The sequence below is a fragment of the Zonotrichia albicollis genome, chromosome 2 (assembly GCF_047830755.1).
Source record: "Zonotrichia albicollis isolate bZonAlb1 chromosome 2, bZonAlb1.hap1, whole genome shotgun sequence".
Taxonomy (NCBI): domain Eukaryota; kingdom Metazoa; phylum Chordata; class Aves; order Passeriformes; family Passerellidae; genus Zonotrichia; species Zonotrichia albicollis.
The window spans coordinates 22700327-22716112 of NC_133820.1; the positions used below are offsets into that span (position 1 = coordinate 22700327).

General features: G+C 38.9%; 1 protein-coding gene across 21 annotated transcripts in view; it reads left to right on the forward strand.

Moving 5' to 3' along the window:
- The window catches only part of DMD (dystrophin), a 1146493-nt gene that overhangs the window by 1107283 nt on the left and 23424 nt on the right, over positions 1-15786 (forward strand). For 17 of the 21 annotated variants that reach the window (XM_074534563.1, XM_074534577.1, XM_074534568.1 and 14 more), the window contains 5 exons: positions 2009-2145; positions 2916-2954; positions 7433-7498; positions 8756-8821; positions 11880-12038. In XM_074534563.1, the coding sequence (XP_074390664.1) occupies positions 2009-2145; positions 2916-2954; positions 7433-7498; positions 8756-8821; positions 11880-12038 (467 nt within the window). The remainder of the gene's footprint in view (positions 1-2008; positions 2146-2915; positions 2955-7432; positions 7499-8755; positions 8822-11879; positions 12039-15786) is intronic. The other 4 variants (XM_074534564.1, XM_005484383.4, XM_005484381.4 and 1 more) reach the window with 2 other exon arrangements.

Below are 15786 nucleotides of genomic sequence, written 5' to 3' on the forward strand. Positions count from 1 at the left end.
GGTGCCTGATGCTTTTAGTTGTCTCTGGAAGATATATTTTCTTCTTGGGATTCTTGTGGTACCAGCTGGATTGGGATGTTTCTGTGCAAACACAGCATTTTGCTCTTTGGTTGTCATGGAATAGGTTCAGGGCAGAGAGGGGGGAGAACAGTCCCAGGAAAGCTGAAGCAAAGAATGTTTCTTTCCTAATACCTCAAAACACTAAATCCAAATTACAGTCAAGTGCAATACAAAGTGTTCTCAACATCCAAAATAGACAGGGCATTAATAAATGGTTTATAAATGGCACAGGTGAACAACTGGACAGAGAGCTGTGCTTAGTCTATTTATACCAAGATTAAATATTAAAAGTTTTTCTGTGTCTCCAGCAGATGTGCTCTGTGTGCTCTCTTGATGACAAGCTGGGTAAGAGCTCTCCTGGCAGGCAGTGCAGATGGAATCCAGCAGAGGGAATTCCCTCCTCCAGGGGCATGGGCAGGGAGCCACCTCAATAAATCTCCTTTCTGGAGTCCTCTGGGTGGTCTGGGCACACTTCACCCCTCCCTTCCCCAAATGTCTTTACTTCTGATAAATTAAGGAAGTCATACTTAATATTACCAAGTATTATCTCTCTGTCATGGAAATACAGATGCTGCTGTACTGGCTCATGGGTTCTGCTGTGTCATTTCTCTGCCAGTCATTGCTTACACTGAATTTTCCTGCCAGAGCAGACTGACCAGAAAGGGAGCCAAAATCTTTTCAGCTTTCCATGAAGCTCATAGGTGTCATAAGTACAGGGATAATATTTGCCTTTTCTTTTAATACTTCTCAGTCTTTATGCAGATATTTTTTCAGGGCATCCTTAGTTTTTCTACTTTTTAAAAATCTACCTATCTGTGTTTGAGCAGCTCTGTGAAGGTTGGCTTAACTGATAGGTTCCACCACGTCCTTCCCCTCTATGCAGAAGGAACAGAACTCAATAAAAATGTCAGAAAGATTAACTTTTCCCTGATTTCTTTCCTTTAAATTAGATAGATTGGAGAAGCAATATTGTTATGTGGGTCAGGAGGAGCTTAATTTACTGTAAAAGATCAGTACTTCAGGGTCTAGTGTTTCTGCAAGGTTCAGAGAAGGGAGTGCAGCCTGACTGAAGTAATTGAAGTCTTACATTAAAATTCATCAGAAAATTGCCTGATTCTTCGTCAGGCTCTCAAAAAGTCTTGCATCTTCAGAGCAGACATCCTTGAAGCTCTTCCAGACTCTTTCTGGTCTTTTTAAATCTATGTTGTGCTCCTCTGTTGGTCTCTAGAGCAGCAAGGGAAGCCTGCTGCAGGCAAGGGAATAGAAAACTTCATGCAAATTGTTCTCTCCTCTGAGGATTGATCTTAAATGCCTGCTAGTTTCACATTGGACAGGTGCAGGAAGAAATAACTGATCTGAGAGCTTTAAGCAGCTCTCACCTGCTTTTTGTTTCCCTTTGAACAAAATATTAATGGCACAGAAGGCTGAGGAGGGCAACTGGAAAGAAAAAGTACCTAGAGACTTTCATAGATTGACAAGTCCATGAGATGGAGATGCCAAGTGTGTGGTAAGAGTGAGGATCAGAGAAGCACCCAGCTGGACACACGGACTGTCTGTGTGTCCTCCACTGCAGCCATTTCAGTGCTGAACCAAAAGTAGGCAGAGACACCCCCCACAGCCAGGTGAGGAAATTATTATCTAATTACAAATTATTGTCTAATTATTGCTTGTCCTCTTGAGATCACCTGAGGTGAGGCATGAGCCTGTCAGGGGGTTTTGAAACTTCTTTTCTTTCCCTCCTTCCTCCCCACTAGCAGTGTCTGTGTAGTGCATTGTAAGGTGACAGTGATGGACAAATAAAATTTGCTGTTCCGGGGCTGCTCAGGCTGTTGGCAGCTCTGCTTGGTGTGATCACAGCTCTTCCAAGTGACCCAGCAAAGGAAGAGGCAATTGAAAAAACTGTGACAACCTCATGAAAGATGATTTCATTGTGATTTGTGGCTTTCAGACAACTTCAGGAGAAGATGTGCGTGACTTTGCCAAGGTACTAAAAAACAAATTTCGAACAAAAAGATATTTTGCAAAGCACCCACGAATGGGCTACCTGCCTGTGCAGACTGTCTTGGAGGGAGACAACATGGAAACGTGAGTAGCTCTGAAGTATCTTAAGCAGCAATTCATTTGGTACACAATTTGAGCTCCCCAGCTGGTGCCAACTCCTTTCACTTCCTAAATGCATAAAGCCTCTTTATGTCTTTCATTTCTGTTTACCTCGCCTGGCAGGAAAACACAAGCTGGGCTTCCAGTTGCCATTGCCTTTATCTGCTTTCACCTGTCCTTACACAGGAACTTCAGCTTCAGTTAGCAAAAAAAAAAAATACTCACAGTCTTACTGGCAGTCTTACAGACTTCTAAGTTTGATGTGCAATTTGGAGGTTAATGATACATTCATTAAATTTTTATTTTCTTCCGAAGGGTATCTTACCTTGGTTTTATTTTTTTAATTAGGCTACGGTGTTTGTGACCTTCCTAGATGATTTCTTCTTTTTTCAGCCTACAAATTTAGTCTTACAAAATGACTGATGTCTTCATGGAAAAAAAAAAAGAAACAGTAATGATGCACATGGAGAAATCAATGACTTAACCCAGTTGCTTTTGGTTTTTTACACGTTTAATCAATTGTTTAATGGCAATTGCACACAGCTTGTTCTCGCTCTTTCTCTTTCTCTTTTTAAATTTTAGATTTCAAGATTTTTTTCTCACTTTTTGGTTGGTTGCTCTTCACAGCCATTCATGTTGGTCTGTTGGATTTCTGCTTTTTAGTTATTGTGACTTTTTTTTTAAACTTTCTGTAATTACTTTGCTGCTGAGTTTCTTCTGCCTTTCTCTTCACCTCCTCATTTTTTGTCTTGCAGTCCTGTTACTCTGATCAACTTCTGGCCAGTAGATTCTGCGTGAGTACTTTTGCTGAAGTGTGCTGCTGCTGCTACTGCTGCTGCGCTCCCTCACTTTTTCTTTTTGTTTATTTCTTTGTTCAGTTTTACATGAGATCATTTCCTTCTTTCTTTATGATTATTTCCTTTGATGCACTCTCTGAAGGAATGTTTTGATCCCAAATGAGTAGAATGAGATAAACCCTGGAATTTTCAGCAGTCATGGATTTTGTACTGTGTACTCTTTCTGGAGTATGTGTTTTTCATGGAATTAACAGGGGTTTCGTGCAGACCTACTAATGCTTATCAAAGTTTGTCATTTAAAAGCCTGTGTTTCTGAATAAGTGTCAATCCCTCTGAATGTATACTAAATGCTTTTTGAATGACAGAGATTGAACTTGATATGGATTTAATTCAGTTTCAGGAATGACACAGTTTTGCAGATAAAGGTATAATTTGGTTTTATGTGCAACCGTGCACACTCGAGTGCTCCAGTTAATCCAGAGCTCACTGGGTTTTTATTACTGTCTTGTAGATACATTCAGATTTGTGTAGGCAGGTTGAAATGGGGAAATGTTTACTGTATTTTTTTCAGAAGTTAAAAAAGCAGGGATTTTCAGCTGTGGAATAGATTTTCATTCTTGCACCACTCCAGCCCATGCATTGTCTTACTGTTGTAGTAAATATCCTCAGCATAAACTAAAGATAGATATATATTTACTGTTGTGGCATTTGCTACTTCTAGTGTTACACAGATGCTTCTAGAATAATGTTAAATAAGGATTAATTTTAATTCACATATTGATAACTAACAAGAAACTAATAAATAGATTTTTTATATTTCTATATGGTGAAATGTATATGGCTTGCACCTCCATTGAACTTTTTGTAGAATAAACAAGAGTGAAATGTATACACTGGAATATTGATTTATAATTTTCATTGGGAGCACAAACCCTTGGGAAGCTAAGGGGAGTGCTCTACCTCTAGGAAATTTAGGCAACCAGGAAGTACATCTAATACTGAAAACCTCATGGCTGAGAATTTACCTACAGAGAATGCCGAAAGTCTGAAGGCAGACTGAAATAGAGGGGCTTTGAGCTTGAGGATGCACTTTTATAGATGCAACTATGGATCCAGATTCCTTATATTTCAGAACAATTGCAAAGCTAAAAGTGACATTTGAAGAAAGCTTGGATCATGTTGAATGCCATCACTGTGTCTGACATAATATGAAATTAAGCTGTCATAACAGGGTCATTCCTAGTTATTTATAGTAGTAACACTGTGGTGTGCCTACACTGATAGCTTCACAACAGAGGTTTGCTGTTATATACTACAGGGAGTTTAACTCACGCGTAATGCTCGAGAAAACTTGAGAAATACTGAGGAGCAGGATTTGTGCAGAGAGGTTGCATTTTTTGTCAGACTAACTCAGGTATCTTCCAGAGCATAATCCTTCAATCTGGTCTGACAAGGAAGCAGAAAAATAAGAAATTAATAGTGGCTGGAAAGAATTGCCCTTAATTTTGTTCTGCTAACTTTATTTCTTTCCTTCATGCTATAGCACTTGACCTGCAATTCAAGTTACTGAGCTACCCAGGTTTAAAGCTTTTTCTTGCTTACAGGGCGATTCCAGCTTCAGCAGACAAACCAGTTATCATAAGACTTTCCCATGTTTTCTACACTCATGCCTTTTTCTGGTGCTCTTATGCCAGTTTTCTGGTTATCCTTGAAGTGCCTCAGAAAAGCATCACCTGGCAGCACTCAGCAATGCTAGTGCTGTCCTGACACCAACATGTGGTATACCTGGAACTGCTTTTAAATAGATAATTTTTTTTGTTGGAAGGTAATGGTTCTTACTTATTATCCAGTGTTTTGCCCAGATATGCTGCTTACCAGGTATTAAAGGGACAGTTCACAAGTTGTGAGAATGTGTATCTAACTTGAACTGTGATGTTACAATGATACAAAGACAATTTACTTGTTTCTACACTTTCAGGAGGCCTCAACTAAAATGCTGAACAAAGGAAAGTACCCTCCTCCTGCCAGCCAGGCCTCCAGGGGTGCAGGGAATTGCAGGAAGGTGCTGTTTGCCACCTGGTCAGCACTTGACAGCCCAGGCTGCTCCTGCAGACCCCAGCTTGAACAAGGCAGCTGTGGAGCCCTTGTAAAAGGGATGGTTATCTTGGCTAAATATTGGCTGTGTCACTCAGCCTTCCTGCTGACTGTTTGAGCTGATTAGGGGTGGTGAGTGTGTGTGCTCAGAAAGGAAGGACTGTGAGCTCTAGCACAGGTGGTCGGTCACTGAGAGTATGTAAAATACAGCACAATCATTCTCAAGTTTGCCCAGAGACTGGCAAAAGTACCTCTGAGCAGCTGAATTCAACACAAAGCTATGCTTCTCTAGCAGGTTTGCTTTCTTAAGCAAACTTCTAAAAAGCTTTTTGAGGTATATCTCCACTGCAGTATGTTCTGAAGTAGAGACAAACCTGGAATTGCAGGTTGCAGCTGGCAGAATCAATTCCAAGAGGTTGCACAACATCATACTGCCTTTTTAAAAATATATCTTTTTATATTATTACACGACTTGGTCACTTCTGAAGTTGCAGCATGATTTCAAGACAGCAAGGATATATTCATGCAGTCAATCCTCACATTTTGCCATGCACTGCTGCAAAAAGAGACATCTCATTGCCCAGCAGGTCCCAACCAAGTGGTGTCCCTTCTTTTGGTACAAACTGGTACAAACTCACGTGCAATGTCAGGGTGAGAGGCACTAGGAGAATGATCCAACTCAAAATTGAAACTACTTTTAACACATATTTCCTAGTCTATGCACAGTATTAGCATCAACATTTGTGTGTGTGTTGAAAACAAGACCTCTTCTTGCGTTGATGGTACCAGTTAAGACCAGCTTAACATCTGCTGTATGACAAAAAATAGAAAAATCGTGGGTCACTTCAATTTATCAGAAAACCATCATTATCCTGCTCCATGATCCACTGCTCTAAAGAAATTACATGCTTTTCCCCTCCCTTCCCTGTACATCTTTACACAGAATGGGATAGAATCACAGAGAAACAATTCCCCGATCCACTGAATCACTGCTGCACTCAGGAACTCTGAACTGAGTATTTGTCCTCTGGTGTGCTGTAGTAATGCTTGAATATGTGATGAGTAAAAGTAGAGGCCAAAGTTCATTTCAAAGACAAAATGAGATTTGTTATACTTGGCCTGTAATGTCTTAAAGAGGAAAAACTTTGCTGTTCTGTGAGAAGAAATATTAATGATGATGCTTTATTTGTATGTGTATCCAGCATACAGCTCTATGTTTTCAGAAGGATCCTAATCTAGAGCCCTTTGGAGGCTGATTAGAAACCTGAAAGCTGAGGAGTCCAGTAGATTTACAGCAGGATTCTGAAACTCCTAACATGGGAACATTACAAACCAGAAGATTATTACAGTTATGGTTTATAACCTAAATACAAAACCTGTCAGCTACTGCAATGCAATACAATCACTTTTGGGCAGTCCCAGACTGAGCCACAGTATCCAACAATTAAAAATGGGGAGAAATTCCTTCCTCAGTCAGGAGTCCCAGAAGGAGAGTCAGCAGAGATGTAATAAAGGCCAGTTGAAATTTAGCAAAAGTATAAAATTGCCATTCAGTTTGGGAAGCTGCATCACTTCTTGTTAATCTGGCACTTCTCAATACATGTAGATTGGCTAAATCCCACGTGGCAGCAAAGGGTGCTGTCTGAACTGCAGAGGCAACATAATTTAATGTTGGTGTTTTCCAGATGTGAGGCTATAAGAAACAATACTATAATTGACAAGAAAACTCCTATGAATTCTTTTCATCAACAGAAAACTGAAGAGAACTTCATGCCATCTGTCAGACAGAAAACCCAACATAACTTAGTGTCCCCCTGTATAACACACTGAGCTACCATTGAGATAGCAACTCTTGAAAGACATGAGCCAAAATCATCAGTGTCTGCAGTGTGTTATTAAAGGCTCCTTTCAGACATTTTATGCTTCTTGTATTTATTTCTAGCTGCTCATCGAATAATTCTTAAAGGCTCTTTTAGGTGGGATGTGCTGGAAGCAGGCACTGGAGCAGGGTGGGAGGCAGAGGAGAGGTTCCCAGCAGCACACTGGCAGCCTGAAGCAGAAATGCCAATGAAGGAGGCAGGTGTGAAGGGAAAACCAGGGTGAAAGCTCTTCTAAATCCTTTGGAAGAGGCTTCTTTGGGAGTTGGTGTGAAGAAGAGTCGTGGCAACAGACGGATTGCAGATGGTCAAAAATGCCCAGAGTGGCACCACAAAACATTGCGCGGATGGCCTGAGGAGGCACACACAGCACCTGGAGTTCTGACTTGCTTTTTACCAAATATGGCACAAGGCATAGAGATGTGAGGGTATAGGCATAGCTAAGTGTCTTTTGACTTTGAAAGGGGTATTGTTTGTGATTAATCAGTGTTTTCTGCCTTATAGGCCTGCCTCGTCCCCTCAGCTCTCACACGATGATACTCATTCACGCATTGAACATTATGCTAGCAGGTATGAGACCAGCTGGACCTTAGGCAGATCTTTCTCTAAAATTACTTAAGAAGAGCTGAGCACTTCTTAAAGAAACATAAAATTTGGGGTTTTGCTTTCCAGGCTCTGGGATGCAAGAACATCATCTGTGGCTGGTGTTAACCAGCCCGTCCTAAACTTGCATGCCAGAGCACCTCTGTGGTCAGAATTGGTTTTTGGGTCCCTTGGGGTCCTCACAGCTGCTGATATTTTACTAGGACCTGTGGCAACAGGACAAGAGGTAGTGTTTTAAAGTAGAAGAGGACAGATTCAGATTAGATGTAAGGAAGAAATTTTTGCAATGAGGATGATGAAGCACCGGGAGCAGGTTGCCCAGAGAGGTGGTATATGCCCCATCCATGAAAACATGTAAGGCCAGACTGGATGGGTTCTGTTTGAGTTGAAGATATCCCTGCTCAGTGCAGGAGAGTTGGACTGGAGACCTTTAAAAGCTCCTTCCAACCCAAACCCTTCTGTGATTCTACATGAGGTTTAGTTTTTAATGTGGACCCTGATATAATAAATAGTACAAGTGAGAAGAGCAGAAACCTCCAAACTCTCATGAATCTCAGGTGCCATTGTAATGTTAATTCACCTCATGAAATGCCACAAACAGGATTTTTCCTTGATTTGGAGGATTGAAATAGTGATATATCACTGCTTTCATTCAACTCTCTGCTTTCATACTGCTCCTAAGAATCAAAAAATGGATTAATTGCACAAAGGTGAAAATGTTTTTCCACCAAGCAAGTAAATTTTCAAGGGCTGAGGTAATGAAAAATACCAGCCTCTTTCTCTCTTCTAGTATCTCTTGATGAGGAGAGGTGTTTCTGAATTATGCAGGATGTTTAGGAGGGGCTGAGTGTGAAAACTAATGAGAAATGACTGATTGTTCCAGTTTGGACAATGACATTGCCAGGTACAAAGCAATTTGTGTAATCCCCTGGCATCTTAAGGCTTTTCTTTGATTTTGGAATTAATTATTCAAGAGAAGTTGGAATATAACCTCAGAGAAAGGGCTGAAAACTTAGAAGTGAGTTTAGCCATGCCATTGTAGCAAACAATCTTTTGTGATAGCTTATTGCAAAACCTTTTGGTAATCAACAGTGAGTGTAAATTAATTTGAGCTTCAAATTCATCAAAAACATCACAATCTTTAATTCTTTCCAGAATGTTAGAACAAACAAAGTTTTTGAAAAACATAATTGGTTTTAATGAGTCTTGTTTATTTTTCCACAGGCTAGCAGAAATGGAGAACACCAATGGTTCTTACCTAAATGACAGTATTTCACCTAATGAGAGCATGTAAGTAGGCTGTTTCTGTGGTTTTGACATGTATTTCCTTGGGAATGTTAATAACTTGTAATGAAATTTTGTAGTGCTGAATTTGCATGGCCATGTATCACATCTGGTTCAATTTAATGGTGTGCTCATGTCCTTTCAATTTGTATCATAGTGTCTGGATTAATGGCTTATAGCTTAATACTAAATTTATACAACAAATTATTGATACCTTCAAAATTAAAGCTATTAGTTTATTTTCAGACATTACTGATGTATTCAGCAAATAATTTCCATATTCAAGATACATCATTGTCTGATGAGTTCTAAGGACAAAAATACAAAAACCTTTTCTATCTTAGTTCAAGCTTAAGCATGGTTAAATTGCTGTAAGCTAGAAAGTGTTAGTGTGGGAAAAGTGTCATACAAAACATAAGTGAGGCTAAACAGAAATCTTTGGTGTACAAATACGTGAAATATATTGAAAGTAAGCCAGCAGGGAGTGATCATCATTGTGAAATACTAGCAGTAGTAAACTGTAAGTTGGACAGATCACTGACAAGCATTCATTGTATTACTTTAAATGTAGAGTTATAAATAAGAGTTTTGATTTTTAAGAAGTAGTTATATCTGCAATCTCACCGAAACCCTTTGTGGTTCTCCTCTGATAATATTCTTGGTCTCATTTATTCTCTGAATAAGAGGACATAGAACTAACAGTGGGTAATGTTTCTGGGGACACCACAGAAGCAGCTATATCATGGATGTGTGTGAAAATTTCATCTGGGTTCATTAACTGTGTAGGAGAAGCCATAGCATGGATTCTAAACCAATCAAATATGAAAACCCCAACTTCTCTAAAAACATTTTTATCTATTCTACATGATGTCCTTATCACAGTTTAAGGGGTGGATTTTTTTGAAAATTCAGACAATTCAATTTGTAGCAGTCCTTTACACACAGAATTCTGGCCAGTTTTCATTCACTTAAATTGAGATTCCAAATGAATAGCATTTCATGAAGTTGATAGAAATAAAGATATAAATAAAGCTGTTTCTTTGTTTCAAAATAGTTTATCTTTTGATTTGGTAGGATTTTTGTCTACCAGTTTTGAAAGAAAATCTCCTGTAGAACCAAGTACATTGTTTTAAGATATTGGTAAAAGGGGAAACTTAAAATGAGCCCTCAAAACTAATATTGATGCAATGTCAGTAAGTTTTGTGCAGTTAATGAAAACTTTGTTTCCAAGTTGTATGTTAATTTTGTATTACTTTGGATAGTAGTAATGCTCTAATAGATGGAATTTTGTGTTGTCCCACTGAAATATTTCAGTGTCCTTGTCACGGGAATCATGCACACACTGTATCTCTTGTATTACACTCTGATCTTACTGTTCAGATAATTTTTTTGATCAGTTGGAAGTTGTACTAGCATGATTCAATTAATAAGGTAACTATCCAGTTTGTTCCTCAGTTTCAACTATTAAAATGAGAATAAAACTGTGCGTTTTGAATTTTGGAAGAAATATTATCCAGATAGATACAAATTGCAGCAAAATCAAAGCTTACCATGAATTCACAACTGTAATTACTTCGGTTTTGCTTGTCAGATTATGCCTAAGTATTATTTGTTATTCTTGCAGGGTTTGGATTATTTGGCTAATCAGTACAGGTAGAGTGATAGATGGAAACAAGGAAGGCAGTAAATGAAAATACAACACATATATTTATATATCACAAATTGTTTCATTATGTAGTGTCATTGCAGTGATGTATAAAATATCTGTGCAGGCTGAAAATCACACAAATAGAGTATGCTTGTAAAGTGCCATTTTACCACAATAGTTATGTCATTTGTTCACAGTTAATTCACTTAAGATCTGTGAGAATATTTATAAATGCAAAGCAGTGGTTTGAAGGAAATCACAGTTGAAGTGCTTCATGAAAAGTATAAATGTAGGAACTGGCAAGCCTCTCCTTTTGTGAAAAATTAATACTTCTCTTTTATGAACTGATGTTAATGTGCTCTACATTGCTTTGGCACTCCTGCAGACATAAAATTGCATCATTAACATTTTCAGGAACAAATGAAAACAAGGAAAATTATAATTTTTGAACAATAACAGCTGTTCAAAATGCCTGTTAAATTCTGGTTCAGAAACATAACAGGAAAAAGCCCTGGACTGACTAGACTGAATTAATTTGTTCTGTGACATCTCTAACAGCAGTGTTATTTTTATTGACCCTGTCCTATGGTGTCAAAGGAAACCTTTCATGGTTTCTCTGCTGGTCTAAGTTGCATTGCTTAGGGCTTGGATGCATCTCCTTAGCACCTAAACCACACCTAAAACAATCCTTGTAGTTCTGGGAGGTGACTGAGGTCTTCAGAATTGTATTTCCTTTTCTCTTCCAGAGATATTTCTGTTTTCAGATGCCCAGCTTCAGGGGCAATAGAAACAGAGAAAGAGATCCTATCCTATGTATTAAACAGAATATATTTCTATTCTCAAAGTGTACATCACTTTTAAATTAAGAAAAAAAAAGCCAAACATCTGAGTGGAAAATAACATACTTTTATTATATTAGTTCAGAGTTTTTTCTTTGTTTACCTAATTTAGAATTTTATAGTTAAAAAAAGATAAATAAAGAATACACTTACTACATAAGGAAGCTTGTAGGTACAGAAATAAATGCATTGCCCTTGCTTGAATGACCCTTCTACAATGCAGATCAGGCAGCAATAGATTGCTTTTTTTATTTTTTTGCAAGCAAATTCCTAATTGAAGTTTGTCAAAAGAGGAGAGCTGAGGTTGCCAGCTGTTGCAAAACTTGGCTTTAGGTATCTTAGAAGCAGAGGAGGAGGGAGGTAGGTGGTCTCTGCAGAGCAGGAAAATTAGCAGAGACTCAGTGAAACAGGTCAGCAGATTTTGCTTTAAGGTGCATCGCTCTGCTGTTGGTTACAAAGAGTTCAGCAAATCTCTTTGTAAGAAATGAGAGCCTGGGAGTGAATCATCTCCTCATATTCACTGTGAAGTTGAAAAGCAGGAAGGGAACAGCCTGTTTTACCCTGCTCTGTTTTGCAGTGATGATGAACACTTGTTAATCCAGCACTACTGCCAAAGCCTGAACCAGGAGTCCCCCCTGAGCCAGCCCCGCAGCCCTGCCCAGATCCTGATTTCTCTGGAGAGTGAGGAGAGAGGGGAGCTGGAGAGAATCCTCGCAGACCTGGAGGAGGAAAACAGGTGGGTCATACCACCAGCTGCTGAATTTGAAGTAAAAACTCTGCAAAACAATTATATATTTTTAGGCATAAAATGAGTTTAAAAACTGCATTTTTTTCTGACAAATAAATAATTTCATAGTGGGTAAAAGTTGGGTCCTCTTTCTCTTTGTTTGGTGTTGCTTGTTGCCATTTCTTCAATCTTTCAATTCAAAGTATCATTCAACACTTCCAACTTCAAATTTAGTTGAAGTTATCTTCATTAATCACCTTACAAAAAACCTCCAAGTGGATACTTGAAGCATCCTTTTAGATTCCTATTTCCCAGCACTGCAGTTCTCTTCATACAGTGCTCTGGAATCTTGGGCCATCAGCACAAAAACCAGGAGATCCTGACCCTGAAAGATTGGTAGTTACAACTGTGGATTGCCAAAATGAGACTGTAAAATATAAATCATTTAGTTCTACCAAAAAAACCCCCATGGGTTTGTTTGTCTTCTACTATCTTCAGCTTTTTTAGTACAGTCTGTTGGCATTTTCATGCTCTTTTTTCTTGCTTCTGTAAGAGCTAGGTACTTCTGCTTACATTGAGGGTTTAATGCACTAATCATTTACCTTAGAGTTGTCAAGGAAATAATGCAGGAGCTGGCAGTGTCATAGATCTTCTCTCCATGTATGTCTTCTTTGGATGGTGCTAATCAATTACTGTGGCTCCATCAGAGACTTTTTATCAGGAGGGTCTGGGAGAAGGGAGAAGATTGTAGGCATCAAGAATGAGGACTGTGTTTCACACAGAAAGCTGTAGTAAACAAAGCTCTTGCTCACTGAACAGCAGGGAGATTTTGTTTGAAGCAAACCACAGACTTCCTGCTACATACCACATAAAACCCAAGTGCTTTCTGAAGTGAAGAAAAATCAGTATTTTGAAATAAGACATCATACTTTGCATGTTCAGGACTGTAGCTAAGAAATATCTAGTAGCTAGTACAATACAGATGATAAGATAGCTTGGTTTCCAGGAGATGGGTGTTATTTTTTAAACAGCATTGTGTAGTGAATCATGGAAGAAGGAAAAAAATCATAATGCTTTTCTCTCTGTATACAAAATAAGCTGCCTAGCAGAAAGGAGGGTGGCTTTTAAAGCAGACTAGTTTTTGATTAGAAAGGTAATATATGGAAACTAGTATAACATGGAGCAAGATAACTTAATAAACTAAAAAGCTCTTCAGGAGTTCATGCCTTAAATTTCTGCATGGGCTTTATTTAATTTAGCAATTACTGATGAGGGGTGGTAAAATATCTCTGCCAGGAATTACACCTTAAAAATACCTGGTTTGAAGTTTGCCCATCCTGGATTAAACTATAGCTATAGTCTGTAAGGTTGTGTTTTCTTATTTGTGCTACTGGAGGCACAGTTATGGATGGGATGCTACCACAGGCAGCCTTGCCTTCTGTGAGTGCTCAACACAGCAGGCACAGAGAGCTCTGGCTCTGTCTCACAGTGTAGAGATCACACTGCTGTGATTTTCATTGATTATGACAAAATCTTGACTTCTGTCTCTGCAAACTGCTATAAATAGCTTGTATGTAAAATGTAAGGTAGCTGCTGAGAAGTGAACAAGTTCTTGTTGTCCTGGTTGCTTGTCACAGCTAGATAACCATGAGTTTATGGATGAAACACAGATTCCTGTTTAGAAAAAAAACCTCTTCAGACAGGATCAGTCAGGAGGCATTCATGTAACTTACCTACTTTTAAAATCAGTCTTGTCCCTTTGGATTCCTATTTCCCAGTCGTTCTCCTCCATCGGGTTTGTGCAAACTTTTCTTGGCTGTTGCCAAAGGTAATCAGCAACCTGACACCTAATTCCTTGTGTGAACCTGGTTCCAGTGGGTGAGCACATCTTCCTTCCCATGCATATCCTGAAACACCCTCCATGTAAACTTTAGTTACTGCCTCAGGATGAAGACATTCCTTTGTTCCTGGATGCATCTCCTGCCACTGCTGAGCTGGATGTGGTGCAGAGTTGCCCTTTCCTGCCTGTGTTTTCAAAACTCCTGTTGGATACACTTGTGATAACTTCTGCTAACCCAGGTTTAGCTCTCTCTGCTGTGTCTTGTACACTTTTACTGTGAGAGTCAGGGCATGCAGTCACTTCTCAGCAGCTCCCAGGAAAGCAGCCACAAGTGATGCTTCAAGTATCAAGTACCCAGAGGAAGCAGTGCTGTGATACTGGCACCTCATTTCTCTTTTTCTTCTGCTCTCTACAGTTTCCTCTTTTTTAAAAAGCCCTTTTCTTTTTGTTTTGACTCTTTTGAGCCATTGATTGAATTCTGACCTCCATTTGGGTTTCAGCTACAGTTTCTGGCCTCCCAAGTATTTCCATCTTGACTTGTTGCTTAAATGAAAAAGACTCATTGAAATTGTAATTCTGAGGTTTTGCTTTTGGGCGTTTTAAAAGCTCTGTTGCCTATTTTGAATTCTTCTGAAATGCACTTTCTAACTTACAAACTAACCTAGCTGTGATGTGGTTCTGGCTCGGGTTTTGTCAGTTCCAAGGACCTCTTGTTAGATATTCATTATTTATCTGCTAGCATTTTAAGACCTTGGTGCTTCTGTAGCTTGTAAGTATGACTTCCTTAAATAATGTATGGCTAAGATTTGACTGCTAAATAATTTGTATTTGTTAAAATGTGAGCATTTTAGAGAATATTTTCAATGGTTGAAAATGTTTTATTTGAGTTCTAGATCTTCAGGCTTGTGCTGAGTTTTACATCACATAGAATAATGTGATCACATAGAATAATGTGATAAGACCATTTCTGAATTCAATAGACAAAAAGCAATCTTGCTATTGAAGGCATTATTACTGTATTGCAATATAAAAGAAAAATCCAATTATAAAACCCTCTAATACTGTTTCCTCATGAGTGAATGTATTTCGGAGAGAGAAGACAAGTTTTTGTTGTCCATCTAAAGCAATACCTTACATAGGTTATACAGTAGGATAGGTAATACTGACTAAGATGTACTGTAGTGACATTAAATAGAAAGCACATCGTTCTGCAGTGACAGAGTCAAAACTTTTTGCAAAGAATTAAAATACCTTCCTACTATTTTCATGAGTCAAGAAATTGGATGTTTCCTAAAATTTTCATTGAGCTGAGGTCTTGTATGTAAGAGAGAGACTTCTCTCATGTTCTCCTCTTCCTCCCAGCTCTGAGTAAATGAGATCTCTAAGTAAACTAAGTAAATGAGATCTCCAGCCAGAGCTATTTGCCATTCCTTTGCTTTTCCTGACTTGCAGTGGGATGCAATGGGCTGTGTGCCACCGAGAAAGCAGTGACACCCTGAATCTCAAAGCTGCCCTGTTTCAGTGTTCCTCCAAACCTGAAGACTGATGAATGGCCTCCTCACATAAGTTCCTTCTGTACAGTTGCCAACAGCAAGAAAGTGATGCATTTCTAAACATACTGTGTCTCCTCTTGGTGTTTGTGTTGGCATTGAAGAAGGGGAATTAGATCTTCTGAGTGTGAAGCATCCTGAGTAAACACTGTCACTCTAGTGAGGGTGGTTCAGTTACCATCTTTGTCTGTTTCTTCAGACCACTGAAGAAAGAGAGATGAGAAATAACATGAATTCACAAATTCTCAATTGCCTTTGAGAGGACTACTCAGCAAACAGAGTCCACTAGGATTTTTGTCACCAGGCAATTAATGCTGCCAGTGATATATGTGAATCATAATTCATGCACTCTGCTACTCAGCTCTGT